The 20194-nt window shown below is 45.5% G+C and overlaps 1 protein-coding gene across 23 annotated transcripts in view; it reads left to right on the top strand.

Annotated features, from left to right (window-relative positions):
• Nucleotides 1-20194, top strand: part of LOC120949698 (RNA-binding protein Pasilla) — a 75358-nt gene that overhangs the window by 49809 nt on the left and 5355 nt on the right. For 21 of the 23 annotated variants that reach the window (XM_049606769.1, XM_049606768.1, XM_049606773.1 and 18 more), the window contains 3 exons: nt 12841-13029; nt 14231-14871; nt 16007-16517. In XM_049606769.1, coding sequence (XP_049462726.1) covers nt 12841-13029; nt 14231-14871; nt 16007-16517 — 1341 coding nt within the window. Of the gene's footprint in view, nt 1-12840; nt 13030-14230; nt 14872-16006; nt 16518-18161; nt 19300-20194 lie in introns of those variants that run through there. The other 2 variants (XR_007452074.1, XM_049606767.1) reach the window with 2 other exon arrangements.

Here is a 20194-nt window from a genome sequence, read left to right as displayed (position 1 = left end):
TGCTTACCAATCGTATCACAGTGTTTGTTCTAGTGCGACACACTCTCGTGCAGGATGCGATTCTTCGACCTCACAGTTTCTATGATATTACTACGCGTTTTTGCATCGACAAAAACTAACATCTTTTGAAGGACTAACTCTTACACATTTGCAATAAACTATAGAGATACCAAATCTTGTCTGTTTCATCTTAACAACTGTGTGAATTTGCTTACAAAAAGATATGGTTTGGCCTTTGCTCACTAGGTTAACGATGCGTTTAACAGGGAATAAACGCGTTCTCGCACACTGGCCCCACTTGCTGGTACTGCAAGAAGCATAAATTAATGAGCATATTTTCACTCCGAACCCAAACGCAAACGATAACAAATTGCAGTATCTTCGGGTGCCCATTTATCACGAACAGTGCAGATGAAACCCCCGCCCTGCCCACGGTAATGGCGTTGTATTTGTTTACACAAACAAGGGGGCAAGTGCTTCAGTGAGGTATTTCCATTCACGAGCGCTTCGTTCGTTCGCTGATTTATGTGGGCAAATCAAACGCCAATGTGCTACACGATTGCCAAACAAATAGATAAAAATAGTCCACTCCATCGAGCAGTTTGCGGACCTCGAGGCTGCGTTTGGAAGGCATTACGACTCTTATGATGGTTGCCTTTAGCGATAAATGGTGGCTTTCGTTTGATGAAATTGATGTCGATTCCATTGCTCGCTGACAGCACCAAAAAACAAGACGCTAATTCCTGTCTGTCTCCTTTGGATGTTGTTTTGTTTCCTTCTGGGCTTTCCTACAATTGAAAGTGTCCTATATCAAGGTTCCAGTCTTTTTTCCCTATTTTTCTTATAAGTCTTCTGACACGGATGTGCGGAAGTATGTTGTGAATATTGGAAATTTAATTCCGCTTGCTTGAATCCTGTTTCCGGTGACGTTTAAGCTCCCCCCTCTCTATCTATCTCTCTCTCTCTTTCTCTCTCTCTCTCTTTCTCTTACTCTCTCTCTCTTTCTCTCTCTCTCTTTCTCTTACTATCTCTCTCTCTCTTTGTGGAATGAAAAGTAGCACATAAATACACTCCATTCAAAATCCACCAAGAAAACCCCCAGAGACGTTCTATTGCAGCGAAAAAGAAAAGCGTACACCTCGAATGATATAGTGTGAAAAACAATTTGATCGAATTCCTGCATCGCCGCCCTCCCCATTGGTTACAAATGCCTCCATGCGTTCTCTTGACGCTCCATTCTCTTTCGCAAAGGTCTGACAGCTTGACGATGGCTGTCACCGATCGGAGTGTTAACACTAAGAGCTCCCACTTCCAGAACCTTTGCATCTTTAACTTCCTGGACGTAGGAACTCTCTCGCCAGTCACAAGCGAGATCAGGCGTCTACACCAACAAGGGATTTAAAAATAGACACATAACCCATCCCACACCGTACAAACACACACACCCACTCCCACATAGTTCAGATTAGCACATCGGCACTGGCTGAAGATGGTGGTTGTTGTGGTTTACTGCTATTTTCTGCTGACGAACCGGGTCGTGCCTTACCTGGCAGCACGGTACAAAACCTTCGCATGGCTTGCAGATGCTGCAGGAAACCCATCTCAGCAGTCAGCTCATCCTGTGCGGAACCTTCCACTCGTACAGCTTCTAATCACTTCCTGTATTTTAGAGAAAGCGTTTTTGTGTCTGTATGTGTGTGTGCAATTGTTCTGCCAGCCGTGAATGTGTCGGTGTGGCGTCGTACTTGAACGGGATGGATCACTTTCGGGTCCTTTCAAGTCGAGAAGAAGGTCCTGCACTATTAAGCCTTCATCTTTTGCTCGGGCAACAATCCGGCCACCCACCATACACCCACCAGTAGTGCTTTAAGTGGAGCTGCCGGTGGTAAATCATGAATAAAGCGAAAACCAAAATGCCTGCCGACATAACCCGTACCAACCCTGCACCGAACAGTGCTCAGCCACAGCCTCGGAAACGGATCAATGATTGTGAGTTCACGGCAAACGGTGCAGCGAGAGAGCGTGTGGGATTTCTGCCCAGGCTACACAGGCGTTCGGCTTCATTTTGTGCTGCTATTGTGTGTCGGAAGCTTTCCGTTAGAGCAAACTTCCGTCCTCGCTTCTAGCTCGCTGAGCAAAAGGTGTACTTTCTTCGTACGCTTTTACCTGCTGCCCCTTGTGTGGTGAGATGGGGGACGATGACTTCAACCGAGAAGTAGTGCTTGAGAATATGCTACACAAGCGAATCGAGCCAAAAGGTTTGGATCGGTCGACGTGACGTCCTTGCGCTAGGGACAGGCTAGTGAACAGGCAACAGTGATACCGGAAATTTGTACACACCGTGCCCCCGTAGTGTTGGTCGGGCTTTGAAAGCGACGATAAATTTACTTCTCCTCGCATGCAAAAACGGAATACAGCTGTCGGGAGAGAGGCTCGTTGCTTTGGAGGACCGTCTGTCGCTGGTTGGCTTTGTAACCTGCGCGTGGCTTAATGGTGGTTTTTTATGTGGCAATAATTTTTCACCAAACGCTGTACGTGCATGATATTAGGTGCCTCGCTGTTTGATCAGTTTGTTTGGAGTTTGCTTTGAAGAATACAGTTTTTCCTTTGAGAGTGTGTTGTACTTTTTTGCATACATTTTATTTTTATTGTAGTATTATTTACACACATTGGGATATTATTTTACGGCTGGGATATTTAAATTTGTAATTAATACTTTGAACCTTACTAAAGCTAAATTCTCTAATGACTACATCAATATCTTTAATGGGATAATGGTAAATCAATACACACTGCTAAGGTACATCAGCAATGGTTCGTAATGCTTATGGATTCGTATCAAATTTCTTTGAACGCACTCATTATTCATCGCAATAAAGGTTGATAATCGATCAAAACGAAACCAAAAACCCCAGCCCATATTTTCTCGTGAGCATCTCCCGAAGTACTTTCTGCACGGTGATCCATCAAACGAAAACAACATGCAGCCATCATCATTGAACCATAATACTTACACCCCACCGGGAGACTAATTAGAGCGAATTGCCCTGACGTGTGACACAAACACACACACACAACACACACACGGGGAAGACACACCGCTCTGTAGAAGTTGCGTTTCCGAGGCGCCCCACTACTTTCATCCGTGTTTGCGCGCGCGCTTGTGTGTTCTTTTTTGGTTCCTTCCTCTCCCGAAGAAAGTAACCCGTCCTCACCTTTTCCCAGGGAAGCAACGCTGCTAAGCAACCGGACGATCCACATCCACCACTACCGCCGGCAGCTCCCCATGGAGTGGCATTCGGGTCTGATGATGTGTAAATATTTTCATATCATTAGTCTCGGCAACTTCTTCGACGAGTGGCGTCGTGTGTTGGCCTATCCCGTACGGTCCCTCGAGTGACACCTACTCACCAACTACGGTCGGGTGCGCCGGGAAGCTGTGCGTCTGTGCGCGCACTCTTACCTTTGCGGGAAATCTTTACGATCCATCCCCCGTATGTTATGAGTGTAGTAGAGTGAGTAAAAAAGTGTGCCCGGTCCGACACGCACTCTAATCTCGCAAAAACGTCGGTCCATCAACTGACCCCCAAAGGGGAAGCACATCTTATGCTGGTGTCATATGCTCTACGCGCTACGAGCGAAGCGCCATAAAAAAAAACAGCAGAGTTCACCAATGGTCATGAGCCGGTCAGTGCAATAAACCGGTTGTGATTTGTCCTTCCGACATCACATCGCTAGGAGACCTGGGATACGCCGGAAGTGGCTCGTAAAACGTCATCTTGTTAGTCTCTTGCCTTATATATATGTGTGTTCTGAGAGCGTCATCTAATCCTCTAAAGGTGTTCTAATGGGTCACCGGGGGCAAAGCGGCGCCCCGGTAATCCGCACAGCTACGACACTTTGATGGCTCTGAAAAGGTTAAACTTTTGGTAAAACGTACCTACAAACGAGGTACCATTTTCGCTTCTTCCGTACGGTGAATCAATTAGTAATGTTTGCTGTTTTCAGAAGCTCTCATTCAGCTAAAGCGTTTACAATTTGATCAAAGATGAGCTTCATTCAGTTGTGACCAATTAAACAGAACCAACCACTCTTTGGAGCACACACTTTACATCGGAAAGAACTGCTCAAACGGCAGCATAGTAGAAACATGTGATTTCAATTATCATCCATCGGCTGGCAAACGACACGCCCGAGCATGGCCTGAGGCAATACGATGAGCCAGAAGTGACGCTCATTTTAAGATACTTTAATAGCATGACACACATCCCATGGACTCACCCCCTGTATGATAGCTTCATCTGCCGGCTTGATGGGTGGTTTCCCGTTCGTCTTGTGCAATTCATCCATCCATCAAACGAATGCTTAAACTCATTCACCGCTCACTCTCAAGTAAAGCCAACAACAACAAAAAATGAATAAAATGAAAACCTCTCTCTGATCTTCCCTACCACACGCACGAACGAAAGGGTTTCTTTTTTTTTTCTGATCGTTTTCTGGACCCGTTGGGCATCTGGAAACTTGAAGATACTGACGGTTGCAATCGAACCAACACTTACCCTCGGCAACACCATTTCATGATCGTATGAGCAGCTATGGTTTCAAGAGGGAAGGCGGCTGGTGCAGACGACCGTATCTAACTTTTCTTCACCCCCCCCCCAAAATGCTGAAGCGATCCTGTCAAGTGTCCGACACCTTCGCCCACACAATATGGGCCAGAATGGCCTGATAGAGTCTTGAGAAGTAGAGTTGCTGTCAGGAATTGGGGAGAGAGAAAAAAAACCAACAACAACCGAGCGTTAATATGGAGGATGTAACGCTCTTCTTGTTTGATTTGCTTCCAATGGTGTTAAGTTCAGCGGGAGGGTTAGAATTTCACACACCGCCCGAGTACCATAGCGAGCAGCGGGGCAGAAAACGGGCTAGTACATAGGAGTTTCCCTTTTGTTTTCTCCCTTGGCACTTTTACTGCCTGTTAGATGCTCATAAAAGCGATATTTTTCCAACCGAGCGAGTCTTGATGAGTGTAATTAACTGCAGTTTTTGCTTTGATGGTTGGAAGTGGATTTAAATACGTGCGAACGGGGATTTACAAGTATTAAGATTATACACCGGTCAAGCCATTTGCGGGCGAGGATCTGCTTGCTTCCTCCGCTTCAAAATGCGTAACAGTTATCACCGTAATTACATACCACGAATAAAATCGCAGATCAAGCACAAAAAATCACAACCAAACCATCGCCACCATCTCGTGGTCGACCCGTCAGAACCCATCTTTTGCCCCATCATCCCTGCACCATGATGTGTACAATTACCGGACACTCGTAACCACGAGGACAAGAACGATCGTCACTCTCGCAGCGCTGCTTCCACCGCTCCACACGGACCCTGGTTGCCCTCGAGTACGCTCTAAAAATAATTCCCTCTTCTATGCCCAAACATTCATCCAATTCTAACCGCACCTCACGCGCGTAGCGCCATTGCCGCCACCGTCGTCAGCATGGCCGGGTGAGCATAAAATCAGATTTTTCTTCACCTCGTTGTCGGGAGCACTCTCGGTGTGTGCAGACTCGGGTCCATCCTTGCTTCTTCCCCTCTTCGTCTGCATGTCCACCGTCGGCGCCCTGCGTGATTTCACTCACTAACTCCGTCGCTGGGCCCGTGCAATAAAAGTAATAATAACGCGCCCAACCAGTAACATTTACGAGCGCATAAAAAATAAGGTGTACGCGGCTCGGTTATGTGTCTCGGGTATTGGCAATGTTTTTATTTTGTTGCTTTTTTTCTTAATCTTCGTGCACCGCATTTCGCATTTGCGAGTTCACGTGCCCTGTACACGCATCGAAGTGGTGGAGTTTTTCGCGATAAAGCCATCAGGCAAATGGAATCGACATGGTTGAAACATCAGCATCGCCGCCTCACCTGCGGGATACACCCAGTCAGTCGTGATGGGAGATTTGAGCCGTCGAAAAGATGAAAACTGTCCGCAGACAAAAAAAGCAATGCAAACACAGACCACCGCAGACACAAACGACGCGGCACGGTCGAAAAATGTTTGGAGCTTATTTTTCGCACCGTTTGCTGCAGAATTTGCATGTGCATTTAATTTTTGATGGCGTGTCAACATTAAGGGGCCGGGCGAATCTTTCGATGAAATTTGCGCTCGTGCGGCGCAAGATTCGACGCAAGAAGCGTTTAGCGGTTTGGCACGTTTTATGACACTGCAATAAAGCATAAGTATGTAGGAAATGGCTAGCCATTTGGTTAGCGAGGCGGCCATGCGTTGACTGAACTTTTTACTTTAATTTGGTTTCACTGATTACATGTGATCTCTTGATGCAGAGTTTTTGGTTCCAATATTATGGTTTGGCGACTGGTCAAGAATAGAAATGATGTCTTTGAGGTGGGCCTCACCGGTAGGCATCTAAATCATGTTTCCAGCTATCTCTACATCTAACCACCAAATTGCTCCCTATTGCTTCATGACTAGTTTGAAACTGCACTGTTATTAAATTAAGTGTGTCACTGTTTTCAACCGGCCTATTTTCTCTGCCCTCTCATATACCCCGCAGATTGAGCTCAATTGCTGGCAATTGATTTTCCGTTTTGTTGTTCCCTGTGTAACTGTGCCGAGTGCACCGCTTCACGTGTGCATGCAATATCGATCGTTCGATCGCAAATGATAGGCACATTTTTGGGAGAAATCGAAACATAAACATACGGCAAACGATGAGCATTGCAGCAAAGAGCCGAGCTGAAAAGGCGCTCCGGCTAGACACTTAGTCGTTGAGTACGTTGAGCTGCTTCACCAACTTTGCTGTTGATGTTTCCAACACCAACACTTTCCCAATGAACAATTGTGTCACGTGCTTGTAGTTATTACTTAAACTTGGTATGGTTCGCAAAGTGACACCGTGCATTGAAGTTGCGTTTTGTTCCCGTAACTTAGTATTCGGTGAAAAAATGCTTTTAATTTGCTGTCATTAACGACAGACGTTTCGGGCAATGGAAGTTATGTACACACATCAGCTTGTACAACTTTACCCGTAAAGGAGGGAAACTTTGGTCGCAATCATTATCGGTGATGGTAGAAAGATGATGTCGAGCATATAATGGTGGTTCAGTGTGCCTTTCATTTATTCTATTGATTTCATTGGATTCGGAGAATTTGGTGTAAAAGTTTTTTCCGTTTCTGCCTATCTGCAAGAAGCGACAGAAAGTTGTAACACACACGTACACAATATAAAGCGAAAATCAACCGAACCCGCACACGCGCGTATGTGTCACTTTGCCGCCAGTGCAAACATGCCAGCCAGCCAGTCGCTCAATGTTACAAATCAACGGCAAAAGGCCACAATCACACACACTCCACCCCGATGCTCCGGTAATGGCAATCATTTTCCAAACTTCATCACCATTATCACCGTTTCACACTCCCGTTGGCAGTGCCTAGTTACCCTTTCGTATGGTCTCAATAATAATCATAATCGTCGGATATTCGGTCGGTTGAGCTCACCACCGGCACCGAATAATAATCTCTCCACTTCTCTCTCTCTCTCTCTCTCTCTCTCCCACTGTCTCAATCACTCTTGCAATGAATTTTATTGCGTACTTTAGCGTTGATGCTGTGTTCACCTTACATTATTTTTTACCCTTCACATTGAATCCGCCCTTCCATTCCTGTGGCACGATCGCTTATCAGCATCGCTGGAACACTCAGCGACACAGCCGAACGATTGCGAAAGGGGTTTGGCGGGCACAGTAGAACTTTGGGAAAACTTCCGAACCGCGGACAGGGAGTGTGTGTAACTTTTACTGTCGAGCTTTTCAACTCACCATCACCCACTGTGTGCTGATGCGGAAACGGAAGATCAACAGTTTCAAGCCATCATTTGATAACGCTCCGTTTCCAATTCGTTTCTGGTGGCACGAACAGCTTTTTCTCCTCGCGTTTTGGTTCCCCGTTTTCAAGCGATCGTTTGTCGCCCAAGCCCCGGTAATATCGATGCTGGTGATGTTTATCCAAATGGGTAAGGGAAAAAACATGCACCGCATACCTTGCTTGGGGGTATGATTATGTGTGTTTTTTATCTGCTCATAACTTTTATGGCATTTTACATTGCACCCACGGTTGGGCACGGTTTATTGAGTGTTCCATTGCGTAAAACAGAAGCCAGAAGAGCGTCTGTTGAGAGTTTGGGAGTTGTACAGAATGGGTGGATTTATGAGAGCGGTTTAAGGCAAGCAATTGACCGATGTGGTTTCAATGTTATTGCTTCACCCAGATTATGACGTAAATTGCAATTAAATCCCTCACGCGAAGCGTCTTTATTGTAGGACTGATTTAAATGTCTAAGTGTTTGACAAATTGGTTTGAATTGGTTTTTTTGCAAAACTTTGTGTTGCTTATTGTTGAACAAATGGTTGTAGTTTTGTAGATGTTTTTAGGTTGTAGTCAAAAAGCATCCATCAGGCATCTTCCGCCGTAACGAGCACAAACAGAACAAAACGTCCTCCCAGTACCAGAAGCATCTCCAATGCTTATAAACGCATCCATCCCAATCGAGGACGTTAGCTGCAAGGCTGCATTTGTACCTTCCACTGAAAAGCAAACGACCAGCAGTCATCGTACGTACGTACACGTGACGGATAAGCTTTCGGCGGGTTTTTTTTCCATTCTGTTCCGCTGGCTTCTACCGGTGTTCCGAAAAGTGCAGCACCACCGTCTACGATAGCGTGGCAAACACAACTTTTGCCCAGTGACAATGTGCATTGGCCGTGCTCATGCCGCATCACGTTTTTTGTTGTTCCATGCATTTTCCCCCTTCCCCTTCCCGAGCTCTCCACGCGTCAAACTAACGAACATTGACGCAATCAACGGTCGCGACCGTATCCACCGAGACCTTGGACTTGATTCGGGGAGGGCTACGGGTGTTTTTTTATTATTCAAATTTTATTAGCGTCGAGAAGGAGCTTTTTTTTACTTTTGCTTCATTCTTGCCCGCCTCGTAGCTCGGTTTTGTGGCCCTCTGTTTCGTGCTCGTTTTGGACTCGTTGACCGGTTTTGGGCGGCTGCCTTGGGCGGAATGTAGCGCCGGTTGTCGTTTCGGTCACGTCGCATCTTCATGCTGACGACGGCTGCAATATCAGAAAACAAACGCAATTAGTACCGGTCACAATCGCACGCGCGCGCGCGCCCGCGGTCTACCCATCTTACTGCCCATCTTCTTCTGATGCCCTTCTCGACCCGACCGACGAGCTGCTCGGTACTAAAAATAGTGTCGCAACAAGGTAGTGCTATAGAAGAATAAGAAATAAAAAACACCGCTCAAGCTCGCCCTTTACCCAAAACTGCTCTCTCTCTCTCTCTCTCTCTCTCGCTCTCTCTCTCTCTCTCTCTCTCTCTCTCTCTCTCTCTCGCTGCTCGTATTGCTCGTCCCCCGATTGCTGTCCCCATTACATATATGTAAATACGGAACGCGCTTGAAACAAACAGTTCGCTTTGTTCGTTTTCATTATCGAATCGAATCAAAGTCCGACACCAAGTAATATCTGGGGTTCGGGTTGCGAAGGACTGCGAGAACAACGCTCGATTCTTTTTGACACTTGTTGCGGGAGCATCTGAAAATGTCGCACCATCGCTGATGGTGGTGGTTGAAACGTTAGATTTATTTTAAAAAAACGAACAAGATGTGCTTTTTGCTATATAAACCTTGCTTCTAACTATTGTTTGATTGTTTATACGATCGATTGCACAAATTATACGTAATACAGCAATTAACACACAATTGCAATAATAATAAAAGTAAAAAAAACAAACCCCATCATCACATTGAAAGAGGAACTGTTTTCTTGTTGCCGTTGAGCAGCTTTAACTTAATTTACTTCAACCTTCAATTCAGCTGCGCCAACACCGACGGCCGTTCGATCGAACCTAGTCATCGGGTCGAGTTTCAAGACAGTAGGCTAGTAGGTTAGAACGGCTTGGGCCTGCTCGGTGGCTCTTGTCATCGTGCTGACCCTGACCGAGAAACCGGCCGCACGTCGATTGTCGCAACCTCGTCATCTAACTTCTCACATTGCCAGACAATCGTTTGAGAGAGAGAGAGAAAGAGAAGGGGTACATCAAAAGCAACTATCATTAGTTGGGTCTCGCGCACCAGCCGAGGTCTTAGATGTGTCACCCAACGAAACAGGAGGGTGTAATTTAGTACTCTTTCCTTTTTCCGTCCTCTTCCTCCGATCGTATGCTTCACCGTACGCGTTCCATCAGGCTGGGCTACGTTGGTGCAAGCATTATGGTCATTACAATCATTACTAGATGGTGCTTAGCGATGGGGGCGGGTGCCGGTAGAGCCGAGTGCAGTGGATTGCTGTTGATGTATTTTCGTTATTCTCCACTACTTCATGATTAATGGTATCGTTATTCCATTCGCTTTGCCTTATTTATGCTGATTATATTGAATTTCCCGTCGGGTGCATGATGAGGCACGTGTAATAAATAGCGACGTTTGGGAGAGAGGATCTAGCACTTAATGGATTTAGTATTGAAATTAGAAAATACCTGATAAATATAAAATATCATCATCCTGAATCTATAAAATAAATAGATACACTTGCATACATAGTTCGCTTTGAAGAACACGAAAGCAGAAATTGAATCTAAACTTTTCCCGACGAGATGCAAGCCAAACTTTCCGGACAGAGGATCTGTTTCATGTTCAGAAAACTTCATTATTATTCATTTAAAGCACCACTGCCCTACAACACAATGTGCGGGAAAAAGTTTCTCTCTTCATCCTAAACGTGCACAGTGCATCGCACCCACCGTTTGTTCGCAAATGAAAAGCAAAAATCCGTAGAGAGTAGTGCTCCAACAAAACAGTTCGCTGCTTGAATCGCCCCGGAAGGAAGGATAACGTTAGTTTTCGTACGTGACATTAACAGTTTTCCGTGGGGTTGCTAGTGGAGCTCGGGTCTTCTTTTTTTGCTATCTGTCTCACCCGGAACCTGATTGTTTGAACCAGAGTGTGTTAGATAATGTTGCACGTACTGGATACAGCTTATGTTCTACCGAGTTCTACCTTCGCAACACAAACATACACACCGACAGACACATACGGACAGCGGCAAAAAGCAGGTCGTCCACTAGGGAAAAACACAATTAACTTTTATTGCCTCCTAGCCATGATGAGGACCTGCCTGCCCGCTAGTAGTGTGCTGTGAGCACACCGTGACTGGGATTTTGCAGTTTGGATAAAAATCCGAAACACGTGCTAGTGTGCCAAAACAGAATACAAGAACATCTACACACATAACATAGCGAAAAGGACCAAATGAAGCGTAAAAGCAGCAGTATCCAGCAAAGCCCACCGTTCAGGAGTGGAAGAGAAAAGGCAGCTCTAACGCTAAAGCCTCCGCTCCATGTTCTCGCCCTGCATGCAGTGGAAGTGGAGCTGGAGTGGTGAATCATGGAGATTAAAGCAACTCGTTGATAGAGCACGATCTGCTACAGTGTTTTTTAAATGAACTAGAAGTTTGATAGTGCTTGTTTTTCGTCCCCTGCCTCGGTCAGTGCGTTTGTAGCCAATGAAAATCTTTTCAAGTAATTTGGAGCAACTGCGAGTTTTATGCACTGGGGTAGTCAGAGCATTGTGCAGTTCTAGAATGTAGCACATTGTTTGTTCATTTTCAGTAAATTCACGAAAATACTACCATCTTCTTGAAAGCTCCAGCACGATGCTAACTTAATTGGGGAACATCTTCCAAATCAATCACCGTGACGGCAATCAATCAATGAAAAATCTCGTATCTCTGCCGCTCTTCGCCATCCCTCTTTCCCACTAAACGAAAGTGAAAAGAGTCGCGAAAGTGAAACCGTGTAGCCCATGGTTCAAAACACACCCACCGACTGCTTCACCATCCGTCAACTGATTGTGCCATTGAGCGGTGGTGGGTAAGAGTTGTGTAGCGAAACCTTTTTGTGTACTTTTTATCGTAGAGACTCCCCTTCTACGGAGTAGCGTCGAGCAATTGACAATTCCGCAATCTTTGCCAATACACGCACTCTCTCACCACTTCTCCACCTTGCGGGAAAAGAATGTGGGTGAGTGGGTTTTTATGTCTTAGACGGTTTTTCGATTCAAACCCACACCCACCCCATTGGCCCAGTAGGAATTGGCGATATTTAAAACATGGCTCGCTCGCTGTATGTGTGTGTTTTAGTTTGAAGTAATGTTTGGTTTGGCTTTTTTTGTCTGCTCCAAGCGTAATGTCAAACTACACTCCCGATGTGTGTGGTAGGGTTGGCTTACTAGCTTGCTGTAAGAGGACGGAACACGTACGACAGGTTTCTCCCCGTCTGTATATTATTTGCATATTTCGTTCTGTTTGCCCCTTTGGGGCTGAGGTCATCGGGGCGACCGTGACATTCGCAGAAGGAAGTAAAACGTAAACAGAAATCGGGTCTATCCCACCTACCATACGCAGGGGGGGGGGGGCTTTGGACGCGAAAGGGGAAAGATCTGGCGTAAAAACATTCTTCGGAGCGCTCAACATTTTTTTTTACCAAAAAAGTGAAACAAACTTCAAAGAGTCTGTGGCATAATGTTTGCATCTTATTGTGCCTTGTGTTCGAACGTCATTAGCTTGAGAATGGACAACGCTGACGCTACCACAATGAAACAGAGCTCACTCAAACATATAGAAGTACAGCGAATGCGCGTCTCAACATCTTGATATCTTGACCAGTTGTGAACATTCCTTGCTTTGATGTACCCCTCACCTTACACTATTGCACACACCGTTAGTAATCTATATGTCATCTTGCTTTCTTTGCAGCTACGGGAACTACCACCGCCACCACTACCACAGCTACCAATGGCGGCGGAGACAACTATCACTTCAAGACGCTGGTACCGTCGGTCGCGGCCGGTGCCATCATCGGCAAGGGCGGCGAAACGATCGCCTCGCTACAGAAGGATGCCGGTGCCCGGGTGAAGATGTCCAAGGCGCACGACTTCTATCCCGGTATGTATTCCGATCGCATACAAACACACATGCCTTCTGCTGTCTGCCCTATTTTTCTATCTTTACCCTTCTCACACCCTCTCGCACCTTTTCTTTCTCTATGTTACCGACTGCTGCTTACTTTTTCCCGACCTTTTCGTGTTTTTTGTTCTCTTCTATGTCCGCGCTTTCATTCTTACTCCGTTGTTTTGCAATGCTGTCGTATTGGAAATACGATTGAATAACATGCTATGACGTCGTAAGGAAATGTTTCTGATAGATACATTCAGTTAATTAGTAGCTACCAAACAGTTTTTTTTTGTTTCCAGTTTTGTTGTACATTGAAGCGTATAATAATATTTGTACTACCATGCCAAACCCATTGAACAGTGTATTTCAATGTTTGTTTTTCGCTCCATTTCATTCATTAAATCTATGTGTGTACTGTACTTACACTCTTTTGCGTTTCTGCGCGTCGCCGACACATTGCCACAACCGCATACGCACATCATTCAAGTTGAGCAAAGCCGCCGAGAGCCTACATTATCCTTCCTATCGCATTTGTCATTTGGCATTTTGGTGTTAATAGTAATGTGTTATTGATGTGTTTTTATTCAATTTACTTATCACGACCGCTGCAACCAATTCATGGAATATTGTTTTCAAATATATGTGAATACTTTATCACGCATCAACGCATCGTTAAGTTGCACAAGGAAAAAAAACCTTCGCAAGAAACCTTTTTTCAGGACGTCGGAAAGTAAATGCGCTGAATGCTGAATGTGCGGCTTGTGAAATGTGAAAATTTTGAAATAATTAGAGATAAATTGGTATTATTTGAAAACAACAGACGAAAGAAAAGTGTCACGTATTAGTGCATTTTGCTATGCTGTCATACTGTGTAACTAATGGTTTGATTCGTCATCATGCTCAACGATCATGTTCGACAGCAGGCACCAAACATTGAACGCGGTTGATAGGAACACTTCCACACCTTCACCAACTGTCCCCTCTACTCTACCCATTCTCACAATTCAGTACATTTAGCATTCCACACAGGATACGGAAAGGGCAAACCATTTTGTAAAAAGTACTTCTGTCATCATTCAGGCTCATCAACTTTTCTCTGTCTCTCTCTCTCTCTTTCTCCTTCTCTCTCTCTCTCTCTCTCTCTCTATTCTTTCTCTCTCATGTTGTACTCACTTTTCTTCATCTCCAAAAGGTACCACCGAGCGTATCTGTCTCATTAGCGGCACGGTCGAGGGCATCCTGGCCGTGCTCGATTTTATCACCGACAAGATACGCGAGAAGCCCGACATTACCAAAGCGCTCACCGAGGCGGACGCGAAGCAGGCCCAGGAGCGCGACAAGCAGGTCAAGATACTGGTGCCGAACACGACCGCGGGCATGATCATCGGTAAGGCCGGTGCGTACATCAAACAGATCAAGGAGGAGTCCGGCTCCTACGTGCAGATCTCGCAGAAGCCGAAAGACCTGACGCTGCAGGAGCGCTGCATCACGATCATCGGCGAGAAGGAGAACAACCGGATTGCATGCAAGATGATCCTGGCCAAGATCGTCGAAGATCCCTCATCCGGCACCTGCTTGAACGTATCATACGCAGACATCAACGGACCGGTGGCCAACTTCAACCCCACTGGTTCGCCATTCGCCGCCTCACAGAATCCCAATTTCAGCTCGAGCACCGCCTCACTCAACTCCGCCATCAGCGGGCCGCTGCCGAATGCGGCGGCCACCGGTTTGCTGGTCAACGGCACCGGGCTCAATCTGTCATTAAACCTAGGTGCACCATCACCACAGACTAATCCTACCGTTACCACACAATTGCTTGATCATATTAAGGTAGAATCAAACGTTTCATTCGTTTATCTCTTTCGTTTTTTTTTTGTGTATAGTCTTTTGTTTGTGTTTACTATTTCTGCGGCTCCTGTTTATAAACATCCTTTTGCGTTCATTCCTTCCCTCCCATCTCTCCCTCGGCGTCCCACTGTTAAGCGTACCATTCTTTTTTTTTGCGCAGCTGCCATTCGTTTTCCATCCCTTCATTTTGTTCACGCGCCTCTCGAAGCGTTGTCCCTGTGCCCATGGGTGGCGAAGCATTTTTGCTGCTATACTTGCATAGGGAGGGAAGTTTCCCTTTTCTGTGAATGTGTGTGCTCTTGTTTAGTTTTCATCTTCAGTTCACCTTTGTGTGCCACCACCAAACCTCTCTTCTGCTCTCTGTCTCTCTTTCTCACTCTCTTTTTATCCCTATCCCTATCTAACCAAACTTAATCACGTTGCTAGCAGCATCACTACGCATATGCATCGACAGGGACCAGTAGCGCTAAAATGGACGTGCTTAAATGTTTATTAAACAATGTATAGATGTACATGTGGCCCTTGCTCTCCGCGCATCGGCAGATCGAGCACACGTTTTGAAGCACCTCATCAATCGTCACTGTAATCTCTTCTTGTCCTGGGCGAATCCATCAATTTTTTCCTCTGTTTTCGTGTGCATTAACTTGCTCATTCTACGGCATCATGAAACATACCTCTGAATTCAACCATTTGCCTCAGTTTCGACAAGCACCACATGATAATCTTCATGGGATGTTGCGCCCTCGCATATCCTTCTAAACTTTCCAATCTCACGGTATCTTCAAAGATCTTGGCTTCTTGCGTGCTGGCGAAGGAATCGGAACGCAGTATCCGTTTCCTTACATCCTCTGGCTGACATACAGCTTTTGGTGCATCAAGCTGACAGCGTCAACGTGTGCACACACTATAACCCTGTCCCACCCACCACCACAGCTTGTTTGTTTTGTGAATCCCTTCTCAGTGTGTTCCCACTTTTTTTTTGTTTTTAATATGTACAATGCGTTTATAAATCCTGGAGCCGGAAGTTAATAGTCGCCACTAATATGAAACATGTTTCCCCCTCTTCTCTTCTAACTCTCTATTTTGTTCTCTTCTTCGCCTTCTTCGATCATGACAGAGTGCCATGAGACAGTCCGGCTACTCGGACACGGCCACGGCTGAGGTGCATGCCGCGCTCGGTGTGCTGGCAAAGTATGGCGTCCTGGGCATCGGTGTCGGGCTGCAGAACGGTACGCACTCGACCACGCTCGGCTATCTGGGCATGCCGGAGATGCAACAGTCGTCGGCGGCGGCGGCAGCCGCTGCCTCGGCCGCCACCGGCGTGTACGGTGCCGTCGGTCAGCTCAACCTCGACTCGTACCTGCACGGGGCGGGCACGGCGACGCCTCGCACTACCGCCATCGATCGCTACGATCCGACCACGTTCGATCCGTTCCGGCATCCGGGCACGCAGGCGGCGACCCCGATCTCGATCAACAACAATGCGTTCGGGCTCGGCAACCCGAGCGCCCTGAACGCGGCCGCCCAAACGCTCGGCTCGCTCAGCAAGAGCCCGACCCCGGCCGAGATGACCACGAGCAAGGAGAAGAACGTCGAAATCCCGGAAGTGATCGTAGGTGCCATCCTCGGTAAGTTCCTCCGGCAACAAAGGCCCCAAGGGTGTGTGTGTGTGTGCATGTAGGAGAATGTGTGCGTGTGTGCAAGATGTGTGTGTGTGTGTGTGGTTTTTTCTTCTTAATTGTTTTTGCTCTGGGGTGGGACATCAAAATGGCCACGAACAGCCATGCGATTTAGGCGAAAGAAACCTTCCGTTTTTCGATTACCAGTACACGTACACGCACACAGACTACACCATTAACACATGGCCTACACGGTGTTTTATACTGCGTCGCCGTTAGCGTCGGTTCCATTCTCATGCATATACCATTATCATTTATCCATTGTTTATCAATATGTTTGGATTTATCACAACAACAACAAAAAACCCTGAAAGCATTTTTCCATTCCATTGCATCGCCACATACTTCACACTACTCGCACAAACCTAACCGATCATATTCATCACGTTTAATGCATCCAATGCTCCATCCTCCTAAAAAACACACTACCACATCCTGCTTGGCATCTGGTTCTCTTCTTTCACTCCCCTGATGTATTATACTTTTTTCGGTGACATCGATGCCGTTCTTTCGATCGTGTCCGCAACGATCTGTTTTACTGGCCGATCTAACGCTGCTGCACTCTGCTCTGTCTCATCATATACACACACACACACACCAACTCTCTCTCTCTATCTTCATCATGCGCTCTTCACCAAACCATGTACGTCGCGGATTCTTCTGGAACCCAACCAACGTCATCGAATTCGTCACTTCGTTCATCTTCAATCAAAACAACAAATCAGTCAACAGCCATCACAGACTAACACCGAAAAAGCAACCTGCTGAAAAACAACCAAATAAGCTCAATTATGTTTTCTATCAACATGAAGATATCGTTGATACATTAGCAGCGAACGGGATTGTGAGAATGTCTTAAATGAAACAACTTCCCACTTATGATTGCTATGCTTATGCTCAAAATCAAATTATTTTGTACAAATCTTGTACAATGGAATAAAGGTTTCCACACGCCTATGTTTGTGGTGAGCACTATTGTGTGCGCAAAACCTAAGTCTTGTTAAATCGTTCATGTAAATATGTCAAACATATACGTTCTTCCCTTGCAATTCAACGGTTGGAGATCAAGTATTGATTGATGATAGCTTTTTACGATTTTTCAAATGTAAATATTTTGTACAATCTTTAAGTGATTGCAATTTCCGTGTCTCATTGCGTTCATCATGTTTCGCTCACCTTCGTACCACACTCATCCGTAGCGTAAAAATCGTTAATTGGAGGGCAAACAAGCGTAGCAAAGTTTTGTTAGCAAAGCTTTTCTGCCTCATCGATCGCTGGAAACAGTATCAATAGTTTTCATAAAGGAACTTCACATAACTTTACAAACTAGCCAAAAAGAAAACAAACAATACGATCAAACAACAACTTCAGATATCATATTCAACGTCGCATCATGTATTGCTAAACAGCAAATAACAATAACAACTTCAAATCATCCGCAACCAAATGAACCGAAGAAGAAACGCGAAACACGCAGAAAAAAAATCAATTTCAAGTGAGCACTCTGCTGCTCTCCATACAGCTTCTACCGTCACCGTCACAGCAATAAAAAGGACACCGATTTGACCCAAAATAAACGCTTTACTCTTCCAGGTAATCCCTACCTGCAATCGACATACACGCAGTTTCTGCAATGCGCATATCCCATGGGCTCGGTTGAAAACGTGATCGATCATCACTATTAAGCGACCTCGTTCCACCAAAGGAACCGAAGTGCAAGGACCTAGACCCACACACACACACACACCTACACATACAAACATTACATACTATATTTACCCACACAGGCCCAAAAAAGAAGTAGCAAGCGCAAGGTTTGAGAATGATGACTAGGCTCGCAAAATGGGCATATCTTACTCATCGAAACCAACACAAACATTTCCACTATTTCGTACGTTCCAAAGGAGTAAACGTAACAGCAACATGTGCCTTTTAGTTCACAGTTAGTACATGTGATATAGCAGACCAACGGTTTCCACTGAACTCTAGTTTGTTTTGTTGTAGGGGCAGCAAAGCGCCAAGCAAACGAATGGAATATCCTTTCCTTTTTCCTTTTAATTAACTTGCCATTGCTCGTAATTAGGAATAGATTTTTGTTTTGTTTTAACATTTGCCATATTCATTCCCCTACTGGTCACTTCCATTCGGCAGGTACGCAGCGGTACCAGTAATGTAGGTGTAGAGCACCATTTTATTAGAGGCTAGTTTGTAGACATTTAGTTGCGTGCGGTTCTGTGTTATTGCTCCACTTGTTAAATTGCCCGAAAGAATAGCACTGCTAGCGCCTAAGAAGATTAGAAGCCCATCGTTGCCAACACAGTACAAAAGCATTGTAGGGTAGAACTGTTAAACACGGGGAAAAAATAGCTCACTTAAAGGACTCACTACGGACAAGACACCAGAACACCAGGACACGAACCCGCGAACGTCGTGATGCGCCGATTGGTGGTTTGATGAATGATCGGCATTAAAGCGCCCGGCATGATGGCGCATCAACATCACCACTACCACCACCACCACCACTACTACTACTACTACTATCACCATCCTTCCTCAAGTCCGGCTGGGCTGTGGTGCTGTAACCCTTCGCCAGTGTGAAGCGCGCTGGAGATATGGCAAGAAGAGTGCGCGAGCGTGATTGTGCGCCACAGAACGTTGTGCGACGAACGATCGATCGGGACCGAATCTGGCCGCTTTTTACGCTCCCTACTCCCATCCCCTCGAGCCCAAGTATATACAACACAACCTGGTTTTAATTATTTTTATTCTTTTACTTCCTCTGTTGGTTTAACTTGTTGTACTTTGTTAAGTCATCTTCATTACCCATTCATCTATCCCTCGCTCTCCCTTTTTCTTTGTATGGGTTGCTTAATCTACCGGTTATAAGGTTTCCATCTGTTTTCTATATGCTTTAGCATTTGTTTTTTTTCGCATGATTCATATGCTAAGTTTTTAAAAAATATGCAAACTAAAATCACAATAACTGGGCTTTAACTTAGATCAGGTGAAGCTAAGCAATTGGACCGATTGACTGGGACATCCGGCTTTACTGTGTCACTGTGTATTACGAAACCAATGTACCAATCGCTTCCATCGCCAACTAATACGCACGATCCGATACGCCACTCTCATTATTCGGGTTTTGGGGAACTCTCTGTATTTTGGTTGAAACTTTGCAACGGTTGAAAAAATTCGGTATTTTAAAAGCCTCATGTTGTTGGATACTGTACATACTCATTTGTACCTGGCCGTGTAACATGTCTGTAGTAGTGAACTTTGAAGGATTCATCTATCACAATTGTACATTTGCATCCTCATTGGGGTGGAGATGGTTTCGAATAGGAAATCATAGAAATGATATGGGTAGTATGGGATAGCCTGTTCCGAACATTGCCTACACCCAAATTCTTGTATCAACAAAATGGTGTTTATGTAGCTAAGAAGGTTTGGAGAATGCACCTCATCCGTCGAGACATTTTGATACATCACAACTCATCCTTGAACTGAGCTAGGGAAATTCAGTCCTAACATTTATCACCTTATTCATGACGGTTGACATACTTGCTTGAGTCACTGGGACTGGAAATGTGCAGTGCGTGATATAGCATGCGCCAGGTACTAAAGAC

Source organism: Anopheles coluzzii, chromosome 2 (genome assembly GCF_943734685.1).
Source record: "Anopheles coluzzii chromosome 2, AcolN3, whole genome shotgun sequence".
NCBI classification, from domain to species: domain Eukaryota; kingdom Metazoa; phylum Arthropoda; class Insecta; order Diptera; family Culicidae; genus Anopheles; species Anopheles coluzzii.
Note: the sequence above shows the minus strand (reverse complement) of the source record. Positions and strands in the feature narration are given on the sequence as shown.